The 15727-nt window shown below is 37.0% G+C and overlaps 1 protein-coding gene across 1 annotated transcript in view; it reads left to right on the top strand.

The window, feature by feature from the left end:
• Positions 1-15727, top strand: part of LOC112043387 (tachykinins) — a 67496-nt gene that overhangs the window by 47941 nt on the left and 3828 nt on the right. The window contains exon 2 of the mRNA XM_024078787.2: positions 14680-15677. Within this exon, the coding sequence (XP_023934555.1) occupies positions 14680-15677 (998 nt within the window). The remainder of the gene's footprint in view (positions 1-14679; positions 15678-15727) is intronic.

The following is a 15727-nucleotide window of genomic DNA, read 5'->3' on the forward strand; positions in this document are numbered from 1 at the left end:
CTGATATGAAAAATACATATAAAATTCAACAACAAGACTCAACTTGATTGAACAAGGAAAGTTTCACGTAAAGTTACGCCGCCCACTGAGATATTGCATTCATAAGTGCGAAGCGCAAGATATTGTCACAATACATTGAATGGCGTCATACTTATAAACAGCCTTCACTTTGTAAGGGAATGGAAACTTGCGATAGACAATCAGTACCTAGTAAAGTTCTGTTGACATAGCGTATATAGGAGGGGGGGGGGGGGTTTGGTCTGGAATGGACCTGTGGCCATCCTAGGATTTTGGCTACCGATCTGGAATTCTATATACTGATAATAGACTTGATGTGGGGGGCCAGACCCCATAGGTAATAATCATAGATACGCCAATAGTCTTCACCACGAGACGTGATAGCCCAGAATACGTCATAACATATCACCTCTGCCTTCGATTCGGGGGGCGTAAGTTCGAATACGGTCCGGAGCATGAATTTCCAACTTTTTAGTTGTGTGCATTTTAGCCACCACGGCTCTACCATGACCATTTTTGTTCCTATGCATTTCTCTATTTCAATCTGAAATATTTTCTTGTTTCGTTCTTTTTAGACCCCTTTTTACGTAGTCGGGTTATAGTTTTTAAATTTAATTTTTATTCGTAATTATTGTAGCACCATTGCATTTGATACGTTAACTGTAGTCAATGAGAATTTCCGTAATATAAGTAGAAAAAGTGCCAGACTTCTATGCCAGAATTGCGTGATTTTTAACCCCCACTTAATTCCGTTAAGAGAATTTTCAAATTCTTAACATATTTGACATAAAATCTTTACAAAAAAAAAAACACAAATGTAAAACTAAAAAGTGATAAATAACAATATGCATATATGATCTACCGATCTTACTGACGGTTTGAGGGCGGTGCTAGAATAAACACGTAGTTCCGATTTTAGGTTTATTAACTCCACGTAAAAGGCGTATATGCAGTTAAAACTGGGACTTGACGATTGATTGTGAAACATAAGAGACATATTAGAACCACTAGTTAGGCCGCAGTCTAGGATTAACTGTAAAAAAAATATCTCCAAGCTGAAAAGCAAATTCTATTCTTGATACACCAAGTGCTTCCTATAAAAATACCAAGAATTTGTTTTCAATATCATCGTATTAGTATGGCAGGAGTGGAATTGCATTTAATGATATAAGCTATAAGCAGAGCTTTGAGCTTCACTTCAGAGTTGTTATTGGCAGTTTTCACTGCAATATTTTTATAATACGTAATATTCCGTCGCGAACTTAATAACGTTTGCGTATCAACTACGTACTAATACATAAGAGCTATGATGTTGCCATTAAACTATTTTCCTCTAGAATTTAGGGCCCGTGCAGACTGAAATAGCAAAACAGCCTGGTGGCAAAAAAGCACTGCGACTATTCTCCGGACGAACTCTATAACGTAAAACTCAACTAGTCAACTACCTATTTTATAGAAGAGAACTTCTAAGAAAATTGGTTGATAACAAAATCATGAGATTTGTCACTATCCAACCGCAACCTACCAAAAGTTCGCAGTCAGTCCTGGATTAGTCTATAAGTTATTAAAGTAATAGCTTAGGGAATTTCGTCAAGGGAGGCACTAAAGATGACCGTCAAAAAATCGAGCACATGAAAATTAAAGCAATTTAAAAATCTACGCTTTTAAAATTGAGGTTGACGTTCGGGTCGCTCGCAGTCTTATGAATAGGGGGCCTACGGAGGTACATCGCTTAGAGCCTGTTTGTAGTTGCATCTGCCATCTATATTTTAAGAACGAAATTACACGTAGGTACATTACAAAAAAAATGGCAGAAAACGTCACGTAACGCAAAAGCTTCAATCAAAGCAAAAAATATTTGGAAGTTCACGTAGATGGAATATAGATATAGTACCTACCTATATGTCTACAGAGGCTGTTCTAGACTTTTTTTTTTTTTAAATAGCATTAAGATGACTTCAAGGCTGGATTGACAATGCGTTGTTTTTTGATAATGTTATCATTTTAATTTACTGGCAGGTTTTTTTTTCGCTATTTATATTTAATATTGAAGTAAAAGAACCTAAAGACGGTCCCTAACCGCATTTTTTTAATTATGTACCTATCATATTTTTACATCTAAAATTACGTAAAAAAACAAATAGAATCGTCACATTATATGACGATCGTTAATCACAGCCATACAGTGATACTCTGATTTTATTCAATTCAAAACTTTTTCAATAAAATTAATAAATAACGTTAAAAACAGACAAAGAAACGTTCATTTTTGTGTCACAAAATATTTATAATAAATATTTTATTTACGAATTCGCTCAACGCTTTACGATCTAATTGGTTTTCCGTAGCGATTCCTTCACACACAAGGTACAAAGGGCAGAGTGGAAAAAGTAGCGCTTGAAGCTAAATCGAGAGGAAACTTAATTGACGAAGATTCCATCGGCTCATGCCTCATGTGTCGAAAATAAATAATTGGCGCACTTTGAAGCTTCGTCTCACGTGTCGTGGGGGATTTCTTCTGTAAACGGTTTTTTGGGTTTGATCTTTGTATTACTTTGTTGTCTTTTAATTTCTTTTGAGTACATCATTTTAATGTTTTTATAACAATTTTTTAATGAAATTTTGTTTATTGGTCTTTTCCATAACGTTCTAATGTTTTTTTAACAAAATTTTAATGAAGTTTTGTTTATTGGGCTTTTTATACCTGCAGCTGGTGCAGTTGGTAATGACTTGTGTATTTATATTTGTGTGATGAGCATGGGGTTTTTCCAGTGTCTGTGTGTATTTATACATTACATAAGTATATATGTAGTATATACGTAGTATAATATATAGCCGTGATAGCCCAGTGGATATGACCTCTGCCTCCGATTCCGGAGGGTATGGGTTCGAATCCGTTCCGGGGCATGCACCTCCAACTTTTCAGTTGTGTGCATTTTAAGAAATTTAATATCACGTGTCTCAAACGGTGAAGGAAACCTGCATACCAGAGAATTTTCTTAATTATCTGCGTGTGTGAAGTCTGCCAATCCGCATTGGGCCAGCGTGGTGGACAATTGGCCCAACTCCTCTAATTCTGAGAGGAGACTCGAGCTCAGCAGTGAGCCGAATATGGGTTGATAATGATGATGATATTAATGTATATGAATATTATTATCATTTATCTTAGTACTCATAGTAATGTGTATTGTTTAAGTATCTTTAAAAAAATAATAATGGCAAAGTCGTGGGTTCAATTTCCACAACTAGAAAAGTGTTCAGTTTGCGCTGAAGATTGCGATGTTTTCATTTGTTTTATACGCATTGAATAACTTAACACTCTTGCCCTCTTTTCTTTCTAATCATAACAACTCTGATTATCTCCATTCTTTGTCTAACAACATACGTCCGACAAATTGTTAGACGTCTATCTCGTCCCCAGGCGAAGCAATAGGCTAATAAATAATAATAAAATTAGGGATCACGCTTGACTGAAACATGTGTCTCGAGACGCGCGGGTAGTAAAATTAAGCGGCGGCCATGCCACAATAATGGCGTTATGGAGGTCACATTTTGTTACGTTTTTCATTAAGAACCTACGTGCAGCGAATACGGGAGATGGCATTGCTTGTGCTTAGGACATAGGGGCGATATGTTTGAATTTGCTTTAGGATATATGAAAATGGACGGACCGCCCACGACATCGCCGGATGTAAGATATTTTGAAAATCACGCAGAAAATCCTACATTTATGAATTGTAATGTAGACAGGACTATCTTTATCAAATACAGGAGTTATTTATAAGAAGAAATGCCTGGTGAAACAATAAAGCTGCCTGATTTCATCTTATATTAAACATAAATAATATAAATTCCAAAAAGAGTTCAATATTTTTTTTTAAACGCGGGTTCGTGTTCGTCGTCCAGAATTTAAGCTTCATTTTGTCTGAAATTTACTGGAAATCAATACATACCCTTTAAACTGCAATACAGCGACTTCACTAGGCTAAATAAATGGATATTGTGATAATAAAGAAGAGAGGAGACCTGTAAGAATCTCGAGTTTAAGCAAAAAGACATGAAACTAGTCCAGCAAAGAGCACCTTAAAGCTTGTTGATGATACTGTAAATTCAATCAAGAAGGCTTAGTTTACAAGCACTTTTGAAACGTCAATTTAGCTATATGAAAAGACTCTAACCACCTGTTCGGAAGGCAGGTTCTGCTGAAAAAGAGTCGGCAATAAACTCAAAAATTGGTCGTTTAAAATCATCATTCCGTACACAAAATATTATTTTATTTTATTTCTTGTTTGAAGATGATGTTGTTATTTAGGTACCTAAGTTAATTAAACAAACATTTCAAAAGTTTGAATTAAGCTGATATTTGAAATGCAGATATTATATAACGTATCCCATCCAGGGTGATTATATCCGTTTTTCCTTTCGACTAGGGAACCTTAAAAAGGATGCAAAAATGTGTTCCCATCTCCGCGGCGCTAAAGTGCTCTGCGATATATTGCATTGTTGTTAACGTCTCGCTAAAGGGACGATACCCGATAGGAGATTGCTGCAGCTAAAATGTTACCTACCACTACACTTGGTTTTATTTTTAATTTTCAACAAAACTGACGATTTTGTTTTTTACTAGTACGCCCTTAAATTTATCATCTTTCAGTTCTTGACCAATTATTATCACCATTATCTAAAAATATTATTACCTGACGTTTCGAAAGTGCTTAAATTAAGCCTAATTGAAATAAATGATCTTTGACTGACTTTATTTTCATCGTTATCAACCCATTCCAACAGCCTGCTTTTATTTTAATTTATTTTTTTATTGGGTCACTTCTCTCTTCCTTACATGAGAGCAATATGGAGCTCCAATGTGAATACCCACCGCGGTGCTTCAATGTGAGTTGAAGGGCTTATTGTGATAATGGTAAATTCATGTATCACTATCAGATGCTAAAGAGAACCAGGACTGAAAGCTTATAGGGTTTTCCAAGGCAAATTGTTTGAAAATTTCTTGGGAACCTAAAATATTTCATAGCCTACCCAGGACCCGAATCCAGACCAGACCAGACCAGACCCAGTGATCTGTTGATGTGTAAGCAGGTTAGCATAAACATCTTCGGATCACGAGGTTCTGATTTGAGGCTTTTACCACCTTCTCTAACATGAAATTCTGAATTTTGCGGGTACCCTATAATTAGTCTAATTAGCGGAATAAAATGTAGCCTATGTGTTAATTCAATGAAAAATCTGTCTCCATTCCTTATTTCAGCCATATCCATACAATAGTTTTTGCGTGAAAGAGTAACAATCATCCATTTTTATCCAAAAAACATATTTACTAATATTGTGAGACACTAATTTTTAAAATTCTCTTTGCAATAGAAAGCTAGGTTATTTGTGAGTGTCATAGGCTATATTTTATCCCCTTATTACCACATGATGGGCTACTACGCGGGTGAAACCGCGGGGGGTCTGCTAGTACTTCTATACACAAATATTAGGGTGAAATTCTAAACAACTAATACTTTGATGTAATATCTAGCGAGCAGCTCAAGGGATAACAGTATCTTTTTATGGGAAACATAAAAGCTGACGTCATAAATAGGTAGTAGGTATCTACTACGGTGTGGGTATCAATTTTATATAAGTTCAAGTAGAATTTAGAGAAACACAACTTTCTATACAAAAATGTTATTGCGAATGGAATAGGTACATACATTTTTTTTTCTCTATTGTAGAGTACAAATTGGTATTTCATAAAATTACGATCTAGCCTACTTATGTAACTAATTAGTAATTTAGCTTTAACCTAAACTTATAATGTATTTTTGTCTCTCATTTATTTATTACTTCTTTTTTTTTAAATTTTTAACAATATAAGTATAAAATACAAAACATTATTAAAAATTTATTATTATTATACCAAGATAATGTCCAATAACTTAATCTTAGACTTTCACTATTAGGTCACTTTGTTCACGTGATCTTCTTAAAAAACTTATGCGACACAGTTTTCCCCGATAATTAAAAAAAAAATTAGTAACCCTACGAAAGTCAATAATAAAATTGATGTAAGTAGCTAAAATAACAGAATATGTACTTACTTAGTTTACGTAATAGCTTAATTTCCCTCTTTTCATCAACCTAACCCTAACAAACTATTATGTATGGTTCTTTTGGCAGCACGAGTCATTTAATAAGCAATTTCTTTTTAATTTTTCTTTTTTTTTGTTACTTTTATTTCTTTATTTCTATAATCAACTTCATTGCTACTATTCTATTTAATATAAATAAAGTAATCCTAAGTTGAACTTGCAAAATGGTCTCTGATGAAGAGAGGTACAAACCTTAAACACTGTTGTTTATTTTTCTAAGTTTATTGTCTTGTTTATTTAAGTGTTCCGCTGGGATTTCAGCGTAAAGTTCTTAATTTAATAGCGTAGGTATTTTATTATTTTATTTTCGTGTAAGATTTATTAATTGGATATTCTTTAATAAGTTACCTTGGTACAGCTACGAATATCAAAGAATTTTACAGGAGGAAACATTTTATTTAGTTGTCTAAGTATCTGTACCTAGTAAACTTACACTGCAGCTATATGTATAAGATAAGCTTCATATAATTATTATCAGCCTATTTTAACAGCCTAGTCCTGTACATCTGTATTCTGTGGCTACTACAGGGCCAGGCCTCCCATCGTATAGGAGAGGGGATATGTAGCTTTGGCCCAGCACGCTTCTCCAATGTGAGTTGACGTTCTTAGGATGATAATGTTTCATTTAGATGTTAATGATAGTGACCGGAACCGGCGGCTTAACGTACTCTCCGAGGTACAGGTCAAAGAATTCCAGGCTGAGAATTTAACTGAAAACTTCTTAGAAGAAAGAAAACCTGAGTATCTCATAGCGTGACTCCGGATTCGAACCCAGGACCTCGTGATCCAAAGCCACATAGTAACCATTGGACCAACAAGGCAAGTTACACTGCAATGTGATATACCTAGCGGACGCCCGCGACTTCGCCCGCCCTTCATCATATCAGCCGATGGACGTCCACTGCAGGACATAGGCCGTTTGTAGGGACTTCTAAACATCACGATCCTGAGCCGTCTGCATCCAGCGAATCCCTGCGACTCACTTGATGTCGTCAGTCCACCTGGTGGGGGGTCGACCAACACTGCGCTTTCTAGTGCGGGGTCGCCATTCCAGCACCTGGGTATTTCAACGTCCATCGGCTATTTTAACTATATGCCCCCCCCCTAATCTTCTTTAATCTGGCTCTCTCGCAAAACTCGTTTTTAGCGGACATCTACTAACTATAAACTACCTCCCTGCCAATTTTCAACTCTATATGTCAAGCGGTTTCCGAGATATCGTTATAAGTCTTCGCTTTAATTTTATTTAATTACGTTTGCATTTGAATAATTTGTTTCATAATGATATTTTTTATTTTCATAATTGATGTTTTACTATATGAGGGTAGATAAAATAAATAAATATAAATTGGATGAGGCAATCAAACCACGCTTCGGTTTAGACGCGGTAACGTTAAGAGGATGATCCAATCGGCCAGCGGAATATTATTGAGGTCAATAGTACTGTAATGTGCAAAATGCAGAACTGAGCCAAACGCATGCTTCTAAGCTTATCATAAACTTATCTAGTAAATTGAATATCTATGCTTTAATGTGAAAGTAGACATTGCGTGTCTGGACTTTTATATTCTATGACAAGTTAACCCTTGACTACATTCTCACCTGATGTTAAGTACGATGCAGTCTAAAATAAATACGGACTTTCTTGGAAGAGGCTGACGGCCCCCGTGGCGCAGTGGTGTGTGCGGTGGATTTACAAGACGGAGGTCCTGGGTTCGATCCCCAGGTGGGCTGATTGTGGTTTTCTTAATTGGTCCAGGTTTGGTGGCAGGTTTCGGCCGTGGATAGTAACCACTCTACCGTCAAAGATGTACCACCAAGCGATTTAGCGTTCCGGTATGATGTCGTGTAGAAACCGAAAGGGGTGTGAATTTTCATCCTCCTCCTAACTAGTTAGCCCGCTTCCATCTTAGATTGCATTATCACTCCATCAACATCAAGTTAGATTGTAATCAAGGACCAACTTGTAAAGAATTTAAAAAATGGTATAAGTTTGTTGGATAGTCACCGACCATATTAGTGACGTGTCCAGTCACGTGTGTGATTGTTATAAGTTGGAAGCATCCTACATTGTTTAAGTCACTGTCCTATTTATTTTAAGAAAGCATTTTTTTTTCTTTTGCGGGACAGTCCCCCCTCCCCCCAAACTAATTTTGGCCCCAACTAATTTTGATATAGGACCCTTCCAAGGCACGCTACACCACTGATAATATAGGTAGAAAGATAAGATAGGTGGGTATAGGTTAATTGTTTCAAAGTTATTAGACTTTTACGACAATTATTTTTCAATCTTTATAACTTCCTGAAAGACCTTGGCCTCTCTAGAAGTGCAGCTAGTTCTTTATTAGATCGAGTATCCAAAGCTGTCCTAATAGGATCTTAGCAAATTTGGCTAGGCAGGGAGAACAACACAAGCAGAGTGTTGATCGATCGTCAAGGAATTCCAAAATTCAAATTCAAATTCAAAATTCATTTATTTCAAGTAGGCTCAGTTTACAAGCACTTTTGACACGTCAGTTGACTATTTGTAAAGATTCTACCACCGGTTCGGAAGGCAGGTTCTGCTGAGAAGATACCGGCAAGAAACTCAACAGTTGCTCTTTTGAAAAAGTCATATAGTATTACAATTTACATTTGATAACAATTAAATTACAATTTCTTATAGTTTTATTTCCTGTGTGAAGGTGGAAGCTGATTTAATGGCCTCCAAGCACCTTTGTCGTTAAGGAACTCATCAATAGTGTAGTAACCTCGACTAAGTAAATGTTTTTTAACACATTGCTTAAAGTTGTGCATTGGCAAGTCCATCACAGTCTTGGGGATCTTGTTATAGAAGAGTACACCCAAACCCACAAAAGACAATTCCTTAACCCTACATCCAGTAGTCCCAAGTCCTGGACTTTGCTTGGTGTTTTTCTCTCTACCACGTGATGGACCCGGCACCTGCACGGTGAATCCATGGAATGCTAAGATATTCGTCTCTCGAATAATATTTTTTTTACTTACTTTCATCAGATTTTATTTGATTTGATACCTGCCCTTATTAGTTCAAGTTACACTACACTGGTAAAGTAGATTTGTAAGAGTATAGGTAAATTGGCTCAAAGTTATTAGGATTTTATGACAATTATTTTGCAATACCAGTAGGTATGTGATTTCAAAACGTTTGATATAAAGAACCCATAATAGTTCAGTAAGTAAATCTCTTTGTAAATCGCCGCCAGTGTCGGCAGTTGACACTGGCCTGCGCGCTAACAAGCGCTGTACAATGGGCGAGCCTCTGGAGCGAGCCTTTTGTAACTATACAAATACTTACATACGCAACATGGAAAATATACACAGATTTCAAGAGGCATCCCTGATCTTTGGTACAATTTCTATAAAAAGTTTTTATAAAAGTAACTTAGCTACTTATCCTCCTAAAAAAAAAAAAAAAAAAAAACTTATCCTCCGGAACATCATGCTCATAATCATCGTTATCAACAATATTCTCTGAACCCATATTAACACTGCTGAGCACGAGTCTCCTCTCGGAATGCTGTGTGATTTTGTAGGGACGTAACCGATCTATAGTATAAAATTATCATTGAGTACAAAGTCAATTAGTGTTTTATATATATTCCCATGCACTAATATTTACCTCAAATCTGCGATTGGTGTGAGACAGTAAATATTTTTACGTACAAGAGAAAGAGATGTAAAATGACTAATGAGGCGTCATCATCATCGCCTGCTCTAACTTTGAAGTACAACTTTTTACTACCCTTTCCATCATTAGAACGCCTGTGTTTTTAGGTTACATATAAAATATTAATTTGTGAATGTAAACTATCGTGAGTTTATTCATATTAATTTATTAAGAAATAACCCATACTGACCAAACCTTCAGAGCCTCAATAGCTCAACGGTAAGAGTGATCAGACTCATCGCCACCATCAGGGGTGGTGGTTCGATCCCCGCCCCGTTGGTCTATTGTCGTGCCCACTCCTAAATACCCGACTAGTTGGAGGGGAATGGGAATATTAGTCATATTAAAAAAATATAGCAAATATTCTTATAAGAAAACAATTTGGATCGTGCCGCGTTGCAAGAACCAGATCATGACTAAGGGCTCCGTATGGGTTCGAAACTAGTCGGGAATAATCCGACGTTGTATTACGTGAGTGTTAGCCGGGTTGCATAAATAAATTGTTATTAGTTGTTTTAAGGTTTTTGTTCATGTAGGTACAATGTACATTGTACACCCTGATCATACTATCTTCAATGTTTATAAGATTTCCGTCACCTTAAGAATACAGGGAAAAAATATAGCCTATAGCCTTCCTCGATAAATGGGCTATCTAACACTGAAAGAATTTTTCAAATCGGACCAGTAGTTCCTAAGATTAGCGCGTTCAATCAAACAAACAAACTCTTCAGCTTTATAATATTAGTATAGATGCAATGTTTTTTTGAAAACCGTTTCACAAAAGGAAATTACTTACTGGCCAAATTTCAGTTATTTCGTTTCAAATGGGTATTTGACTACCTTTGAATATGATTTTTATGACTCATATAAAAATCGTATACTTTTAGGTTCCTAATATTCCAGGTGACATTTTTATTATGAGAAATATAAACATAAACGAATAACAAAGGCATCTGTAATTTTGTTTGAATGCCCATACAAGTTAACGATTTTTCGTCGGATTTACGTCACACAAAAGCTATATTTAGTATGGGGCGTTTTTGAGCCACCCACGACAATACTGTGACGTGACCAATAGCAGTGATTGTTTCATTATTTTGTGGTAGAGGAAACACCTCGAGCAGGTCCCAGGACTTGTGACCTTGGGAGTAGGTTTAAGGGATCCCTTTAGCCTTTCCCTGCCCGACTTGTTCTCCATAAACACATTAAACAAGTTATGATAAATAACAATTATAACACAAAACATCATTGCACAAAATCATCCATCAAACGCGACTGGCAGCGTGACGGTGTCTACGCTGCCTGACAAACAACTAAGCTCAAGCATCAAATACCCTCTTATAAATTAAACTGTTATTTCTACAAAATTGCTCTATTATTACCACTTTTTAATAATCTATATTATAAAGTTTACCTCTTTATAATATACTTATATTATAAAAAGGTGGATTGGCTGGATCTTCGTTCGTTCATTTCGTTTCAATCTTGAAAGTTTATCGCTATTCACGATAATAGTTCGTATTATGAACGTCATAAGGCAACTGTCACCGTACCCATGATATCTGAAAAATACTTTAATAATTTCATGACCTCATGGGGTTTATAAAAGTTTTAAATTTTATGTTATTTAACGATATTAATGATAACTTCTGTGACCGACGTTTTAACATTTTCTTTAAGATAAATGAGTAACACTTTCCCTACACCAGGCCGAGAGATTTCACTGAAAATTTCCTAAATAAAAAAAAGGCTTGGTACTGTGTTGTGTAGCCCGACTCAGCCTCGAACCCAGGAATTCGTCATTCGAAGCTTCATGAGATAACCACTGGACACACGAGGCAGTTAAAGTTATCTTTTAAACATAGATACGCATAGATAAATGGTAGTGTTTACATTGTTTTTCCCGCTTCTTGGAAAACTTGTAAAGAGCTCGCTTCTGGTCATTATTTTCCTTTATTTTTAGCTCGCAAGAGTTACTACTCTAAAGCTCTTTACCAGAGAGCTCTTTCAGTGATAGTATGTATTTATTTCTGGTGTATTTATGTATTTCTACGTATATCTATACAACACAAAGTCTTTTATCGCGTTTGTCTGTCTAATTACGATAAACTCAAAACTAATTAACGGATTTTCACCAATGGAAAGCTATATTATTAGCGAGCAATTGAAAGTGAGTTTGTTACTTTGTTACGCTTTCAGGGCTAAACCGCTGAACCGATTTTGAAAATTCTTTTAATAATGGAAAGATAGGTTTTGACGACCTCTTTGGCGCAATTGATAGTGCTGTGGTTCTCAACAAAGAGGTCTTGGATTCGATTCCCATCTCAGACTGTTTAGGATTTAATATTTTCTAAATTGGCTCAGGTCTTGTCTGCTGTGCTTCAGCTGTGGCTAGTTACCACCGTATGGGCAAAAATACCGCAAAGCGATTTAGCGTTCCGGTACGGTGTCGTGTAGAAACCGGAAGGGGTGTGGATTATCATCCTCCTAACAAGTTAGCCTGCTTCCATCTAAGATTGTATCATCACTTACCATCAGGTAAGATTGTAGTCAAGGGCTATCTCGTAGAGAAGATTTATAAAATTTAGCGTTCCGCTACGATGCCACTTAGAAACTGTTAGAGATAAAAGTATAGTTGTTATTCCCTTTTCATTTCATCATCATCATCATATCAGCCGGTGGACGTCCACTGCAGGACATAGGCCTTTTGTAACGACTTACAAACATCACGATCCTGAGCCACCTGCATCCAAAAAGCGCAGTTGGTCGACCCTCAACTAGATGGACTGAGGACATCAAACGAGTCGCTGGTATTCACAATATCAATAAATAAAATTATTTTCCCCTAATGGCTTTTGTATTAGCAATGTTTTCCATCGAAGTGGGGAATGTGCTTACGCCATATTTCGGCGAAATGTTCGGTGCCATTACTTGCTAAGTGCACCGCGATATATTGCATTCGATTCTACGTCCCGTTGGAACGAGATACACAGTTGGGATGCGTTTTAAAAACATCCATTTTGTATTATTTTTATACAATTATTTATTTGGATTTTCCTTTATTATGCTCTTTTCGGCAATATAGCTAAGTTAGGACAAAAAAATCCATAATCCTTTTTTAAGAAATTAAATATCACGTGTCTCTAACGGTGAAGGAAAAACATCGTGAGGAAACCTGCATACCAGAGAATTTTCGTAATGCGTATGTCTGCCAATCCGCATTGGGCCAGCGTGATGGACTATTGGCCTAACCCCTCTCATTCTGAGAGGAGACTCGAGCTCAGCAGTGAGTCGAATATGGGTTGACAATGAACGAACGACAATATAGCTAAGTTTAGACAAAAAAATCCATATCCTAAATCATCATTCAATATCATCCATAACAACCCATTTTCGGTATTTACCGTGAAAAAGCTTATAATATCTCTTATTTAATTACTTAGGACAATAAAAATGTAATAAGTAAGTGTAAATAAATATAGTTTTTATAAAAACAAACGTATTTTTCCGCTTATTTCGTAAAATACTATATTTTCTTTAAGTATACTTTAATAAGGCTGAATTTGAAAAAATACTATATTTTTCTTAAAAAATGTTGGCAACCCTACACACAGCTGATGAAAAGACACAGTATTTTTTTCATCAGCTGTGCATTATTACTGTGTGGCCAGCTAATGTCGCTCGAATGACGTGTGAACACACAGCCTGTGTCACGTTGCCCGACTATTTGTGTGACTTGGAACAATACTGCGTTCCCACGAGGACGGACGTAGAATGTAGTATTGGGTAAAATTGGCGTACTTTTATTTGGGCATTGAGCTTTACGCCCTAAGGGCTCCCGCACACGGGCCACTGGCCACAACCACAAAACGTCGCTGCTCGCTTCTTGTGGCCCGCACCGGCTACTAAACGCCGACACTAAACGCTGCCACCTCAGACAAATTATTGTATAGGACCTGCCTCGCTAGACGTTACTTTTCTGTCAAAGTATATGATCAACGATCTAATGCGATTATTAAAACTGTCTCTATAGTGTCGATGTTTCATAGTTGTAATCGTGTTCTTCGGTTAAAGAGCTCCGTAAACATACCTTTTCGTGTAGTAGAATGGTGTAAAAAAACGGGCAAAAAGCTTCTAGTTTAGTGTATAGTTATATACCAAATCTAAGCTCATTTTCCTCAGAAAATGACAGACAATTTTGTTCGTGAATCTGATGGTTATACTAGTCCTTCTATAATTGGTCTGAGGCTGCCACACGCTACTCGCGCGATTTCCGCACCCCTCTCTTTCTTATCTCAATAAACATGTGAGTAGTATCGACCAACGGCCACAAGTGGCTTTCGCGCGATTCAGCTACTTTTGTGGCCCCTTCTTGCTGGCGGCGTTTGTGGATGTCGCATGTAGCCCGTGTACGGCGACACTTAAGAAGTTAATTTTGTCAGTGGTGTGCACTTCATAGATGTAAAAATGCATTGTCTACGTAGGAGGCTCATTACGAAGAAATTTTACATTTTCTGCAATTTTAGCCGTGATAGCCCAGAGGATATGACCTCTGCCTCCGTTTCTAGAGTTAGAGAGTTAGATATAAAAAACATGTAGAGGAAACCTGCATACCAGAGAATTTTCTTAATTCTCTGCGTGTGTGAAGTTTGCCAATCCGCTTTGGGGCAGCGTGGTGTACTATTGGCCTAGTCCCTCTCATTCTGAGAGGAGACTCGAGCTCGGCAGTGAGCAGAATATGGGTTGATAACGAACGGTCCCAAAGAACCTAAAAATTATCCATTCAAGATACTCTTTTTAAAATATAATGTTCTTTCTTTTCAGATCCGCTTAGCGCAAATGGGTGTGTCAAAGTGCATTATCTTCTTGCTCACCACCCACCTGATGTGCTATGTCACCGCCCAAGAAGTGGTGAGAAGGGTGCCTCAAGGATTCCTGGGCATGAGAGGCAAGAAATACAACGAGTATGCCGAATCAGAGTTCTACAAGCGGAAACCCCAGTTCTTTGTCGGTGTCAAAGGCAAGAAGAATTACGATCCGCCTTCCGAAATGGATATTAAAAGAGCACCCATGGGCTTCGTTGGTATGAGAGGCAAGAAAGAAGATTACCCTGACATCAAAGACAGTATTAATATAAATCAACTTTCCGAAATGGATTTTAAAAGAGCACCCATGGGCTTTGTCGGTATGAGAGGCAAGAAAGAAGGTTACCCAGATTTTAGAAGCAGCAATGAATTGAGCGAATTTTCTGACATGGATTATAAACGAGCACCGATGGGCTTTGTTGGTATGAGAGGCAAGAAAGAAGATTACCCAGATTTAAAAAGCATTAACAATTTAAATCATTTTACGGATATTGATTATAAAAGAGCACCAATGGGCTTTGTAGGTATGAGAGGCAAGAAAGAAAGCTACCCAGATTTCAAAAGTGATAATGACTTAGAGCGATTATTTGATATGGATTACAAAAGGGCACCGATGGGTTTTGTTGGTATGAGAGGCAAGAAAGAAACTTATCCAGAATTCAGTAGTAACAATCGCTTGAATCCGTTTTTGGAAATGGATTATAAGAGAGCACCGATGGGGTTTGTAGGTATGAGAGGCAAGAAAGAATATTACCCAGACTCGATTGCTTCGGACGGCTATATACCAAAGAAGTCCGGTTCTCTGATCGGCCAGATAGATTACACAGCCGAAGATGAAACGTTGAACGCTGAAGAATATCCGATCTTGAACGAAGTTATTAATGAATATCTTAATAAGTTGCGATTGAATTTGAATAATGAAGCATCCACTGTGTCTCCCGAGGTTTCTGCTGAAAGGTATAGTCATTACTTATTTAAATTTCAGAGATGTAACTTTGCAATAAACT

This window comes from Bicyclus anynana, chromosome 22 (assembly GCF_947172395.1).
Source record: "Bicyclus anynana chromosome 22, ilBicAnyn1.1, whole genome shotgun sequence".
NCBI lineage: Eukaryota > Metazoa > Arthropoda > Insecta > Lepidoptera > Nymphalidae > Bicyclus > Bicyclus anynana.